At 38.4% G+C, this 4826-nt stretch overlaps 2 protein-coding genes across 7 annotated transcripts in view; both read left to right on the top strand.

Annotated features, from left to right (window-relative positions):
- Cda5 (Chitin deacetylase-like 5) overlaps window positions 1–4826 on the top strand; it is a 152187-nt gene that overhangs the window by 94139 nt on the left and 53222 nt on the right. The window lies entirely within an intron of this gene.
- Window positions 87–4814, top strand: LOC141438085 (uncharacterized; the record flags this gene model as incomplete). Its single annotated transcript, XM_074101751.1, is given in 3 exon segments — window positions 87–285; window positions 2809–2968; window positions 4403–4814. Coding segments are annotated over 3 exon segments (714 nt in total).

Raw genomic sequence — 4826 nt, 5'->3', positions numbered from 1 at the left:
AATAAATAATTTTAGAATGTTGATATAATATCCAAATAACAATGTTTTGGTCTAAGTAGGTATTACACCTGTTGAATTATTTCCAGGGTACAATGGACAAATATACGCATTCCCAGATTGATTCCGAATTACTCATAGCAACGATAAAGAAGAATGAAAACATATGGAATAAGGACGCCAAGGAATATCACAAGAAGAGTATGAGAGAAGCGGCCTGGAACCAGGTGTGTGAGGAGTTAGTTCCTGGGTGGAAGGAATTGACAGAAGAGAATAAGAATTTGAAATGTAAGTATGAACAACGCCCCGCCACAACAACACAGTTAAGTTGTTAAATATTATGTCCAAACATAAGAACTACTTCATCAGCCGGAAGACGTCCACTACTGAACAAAGGCCTCCCCCTTAGAACGCCACAATGAACGACAACTGGCCACTTGAATCCACCGGTTTCCCGCAACTCTCACGATGTCGTCAGTCACCTGGTGGAGGTCTGCCAACGCTTCGTCTTCCGTTCGTGGTCACTACTCGAGGACTTTTCTTCCCCAACGGTTTATTTGTTCTTTGAACGATGTGGCCCGCCCATTGCCACTTCAACTAAACATAAATAGATCATAATGATTTATATATGAACTATGGTTGAGTTCGACACGCGTCATAATAGTGCGTTGACGTGGTGGTAGTGGTTTGTGTTATGTTTTTAACCCCTGACGCAAAAAAGAAAGTTGTTATAAGTTTGACCGCTATGTGCGTCTGTGTGTCTGTGCGTGTGTCTGTCTGTGGCACCGTAGCTCTTAAACGAGTGGACTGATTTGAATGCGGTTTTTTTTATTTGAAAGCTGGTTATCTAGCGATGGCTCTTAGGACATGTTTTATCAAAATCGGTTCAGCTGTTTTTGAGTGAACTTTGAAAAAGACAAAGGGTTTTCAACTTTATGTTGGTTAGGTTAGTTATAGTGTGGAGGCGGACGAGGTGCATGAACATACATTTATTTATGCTGCACAGATATAGCTATTATGAAGTTGCGGGTGAGCAAAATAATTCTTTTTCACACCTCTCCTTCAGAAAGTAGCTTCCTCCCTGACGAGAGGAGCAAAAAGCAACTTTTCTGTTCAAACTTTTTAAGTGTTTTATTGCAAATGCCATTTTGAAGTTGATAATTGTAAAGCCACGCCGTTTTCTATGCTGGTTGTTCTTTAATAATATTTAGAATTATTTTTTTCAAGTTTAATAATGCTCGGCGTGAAAAGTGTATGAGCCACTCTGGAGCAAAATTATTTTCATCTTGGGCGCTAACACTTGAATCCCTCATACGCTTAGGATTCTAGTGAGAATCCTCGCTACGCTCAGGATTCTATTGTAGAATCCTTCGCTACATTCTGGATTCAATTTACGCCCTCGCCGTAAATACACCATTTTGCTCCCTTGTGACACAAATAACTATTTTTTCATCTTCATTGCATGGACCTCCGCAAAGTAAAGCCTGATTCAAAAATTATTCGAAAAATAATATTTACCTAAAGAGTTACGACTAGGATATGATTCATATGTGCGCAAATAAATGGGTTCGGTCGGTAAATAAAACTATACTCAGCGGCGTAAAATTTGGCCCACTACATACAAAATTACCTATTACTGCATACATTCGAGGACCAGATTTTTTGCGGCTCAGTATACTTTGGACTAACAAAAGTCGACTTTATTGTAGCTAACATAACGTAACCTAACCAAAAATTGGAAACCCCCGACTTTCTCACTTCAAAGCTCAATATCTCGAAAACGGCGTAACCGATTTTGATGAAACATGTCTAAGAACCATCGCGAGAAAACTTGATTTCAACTAAAAAACCGCATTCAAATCGGCCCATTATTATATATTATTATTTATTATAAAGCCCAATTTAGACCTGTAAGAAAATTGCACAAGTTGCATTACATCGCGAGCCGGAATGCAAACGAGTTTATGGTGGTCACTTCACTTGGTCACCCAAGCGGAGCAATGTACAACTTGAAGAAAACAGCAAAAAATCAGATAACTTAAAAATCATCGCGAAAGCCAGACAGCCAACATACAGCGGAAAGATGGCGGACAGACTGAATTTTTAAAGTCCACGTTTGACACATTTGTCAATTTAGTGCTATCATTTTGTCGCCAGAGGCGCTGGCGTGTACGTGAAAAGGTGACGTTTTAAGTGTGCCCCCACTGTTCGCCTGTAAGAACCCTCCTTTAGTTGTATTATTAACTTGTTTTTAAAAAAAGAGTAATGAACAAAACAATCGCTATGCTCACCCAAAGCAAACCTCCGCAAAGTAATTTCTGATTCAATAATAGTTATTTATGTGGCTGGTGCATAATGCCTAATTATGTATAGCCGCATACATAACTTTATCTACATGCATATCATAAGTTTTCTATAATATGTTCAGATATGGCCTGTATTTTTAAGTTAGTGTTACTGATAACTAGTTTGAAGTACCTACCAAAGCTTAAATAAAACAGATAATAAAAAACTAAAGTTTTATTTATAATAATAATTATTATCTACATGCATGTCATAAGTTTTCTACAATATGTACAGATATGCATTGTTAAAAAAAGTATTACCGATACTTTAATGTAAACATGAAGATGCACTGTACTTTAATTTGAACAGTAAGATGCACCCGCAGATACCAGGTTTCTTAATAAAGGCCATTTGATAGTCGTTTCTGAACATATAATAGGGAAGTTATGATATGAATAAATAAATAAATAAATAAATATGCATGTAGATAAATTATTTAACGAAGGGTCATTTAAATTATTTCAGTGTTGGAATTGAAGAAGCGTTGGAATAATATTCGAGACTATTACAAGAAAGACTTGGGCCTCCAACTGAACGGTAGTATTGGGCAACCATCAATGAAGAGGAAGAAATATGTTTTTGCAAAAAAACTGGAATTTTTGCGGCCTTATTATGGAAAAATCAGGTACTTACATATTTTTAATTTGTCAATAATCAAGTACCTACAGCGTATAATGTTGGTAAGTGACAACCGCTGGAGTAGGTACATACGAGTAAGCAAGTTCTTGAGTAGACACCGCTTCTCGGCAAACTTGGTGTAGGACGCCCTCCGGCCAGGTGGAGTGACGATATGCGAAAGGCTGCTGGTAGAAGCTGGATGCGTGTTGCCGAAGACAGGGTGTAATGGCGCTTGTTGTTGTTGTATGGAGGCATTATAATGTCCAGCCGTGGACTACTAAGTATAGGCTGATGATGACGATGTACGTTAGTAAACGATCCACTCGATCATTGCTATCTTTTTTTTTTTGACTGGATGGCAAAGGAGCAAGTGGGTCTCCTGATGGTAAGAGATCACCACAGCCCATAGACACCTGAAATACCAGGGGGATTGCAGATGCGTTGCCAACCTAGAGGCCTAAGATGGGATACCTCAAGCAAGTGCTAGTAATTTCACCGGCTGTCTTACTCTCCACACCGAAACACAACAGTGCAAGCACTGCTGCTTCACGGCAGGATTAGCGAGCAAGATGGTGGTAGCAATCCAGGCGGACCTTGCACAAGGTCCTACCACCTGCGTTCTTCATCTTGATTCCTTTTGAATAATCTTGTATTTTTCGAGTCATATTTTCTTAAATCATCTCGTCGTATATATTATTATACCTCATGTCCTACTGTAAGGCAGAAGCCTCCTCTTAGAATGGGATGCTTGGGATATAGTTCCGACGCGGGTCCAGTGCGGATTAGAAACTTCACACAAACCATTGAATTTCTTCCAAAGCATTGCAGGTTTCCTCACAAGTTTTCCTTCACCGTAAACCTCATGGTATGTTCCGAAAAATTTATAAGTGCCAGCCCGGGCTCGAACCCACGATCCTCTGCTTGAGAGGCCATAGGTCAAACCATAGGTCGTAAGATAAAGCTACAATGTTTTTTTTATTAGTAACTACGTAAAGAAACCAATTACCTATGTATTATTTTTTTCATCAGACACAATGTACTAATGAATTATGATATTACAAAAAAAATTGTTAGTATATACGATTAGTAAAATCTACAAACCCATTCGCCCCATCGCATTTATCCGCCAGTTAAAACTAATTAATGGGTGGTGAAACAGCCCCTAATGACAAGTTTTAATTATAGGCCCAACTTATATACCTACATGACATCAAAAATCCATTTGGATCAATGATAAACATCGTTTAATTCACCCGACTTTTAACCTCCCCCCCCCTTACTTGAGGAAATAAAAAAAATTGAACTTTACTTGATTGATGTTCGGTTCAAATTGTGAAAACAAATTTTACTAAACCTAAGGCTTGTTAGCCTGCCCAATACCACTTTCTCTGCACAAAGACCTTCCTTCCAAAAGTTAAAAGTTGTGCTTCTTTTTTTTCAGCACAAACGAAAAACAATCTGACGAAGAAGAAACCGAAGAATATTACGAAGTCAAATTCGATTCAGAGTCGGATCAATCTGAAGAAGACTCTGTTCCTCTTGCCAAAAAACAAAAGACGACTCCGAGCGCCGTGGGAACGTCATCAAACTTCAGTACTCAAGAAGAAAGAGAAGTTGAAGACGAAAGTGACTTACTGTTCTTAAAGAGCCTAGTACCAGATATGAGAGCGCTGAACAGAAGGCAGAAGATAGACTTTAAGTTAGGTATACTGCAGTTGTATAAGCATATTATTAATCAACAGCCAGATTCTGTGGATCCGTTTCTTGATGAAAATGACGATAGGAAGTTTTCTTTACAGTAAATGTTTTAAATATTGAAGTGGTTGCCTTTGTATTTCTGTCCTATGAACTTAATACCTATTTAA

The sequence above is a fragment of the Choristoneura fumiferana genome, chromosome 18, assembly GCF_025370935.1.
Source record: "Choristoneura fumiferana chromosome 18, NRCan_CFum_1, whole genome shotgun sequence".
Lineage (NCBI taxonomy): Eukaryota > Metazoa > Arthropoda > Insecta > Lepidoptera > Tortricidae > Choristoneura > Choristoneura fumiferana.
The sequence above is the reverse complement of the archived record's forward strand: the minus strand, read 5'-3'. Positions and strand labels throughout refer to the sequence as shown.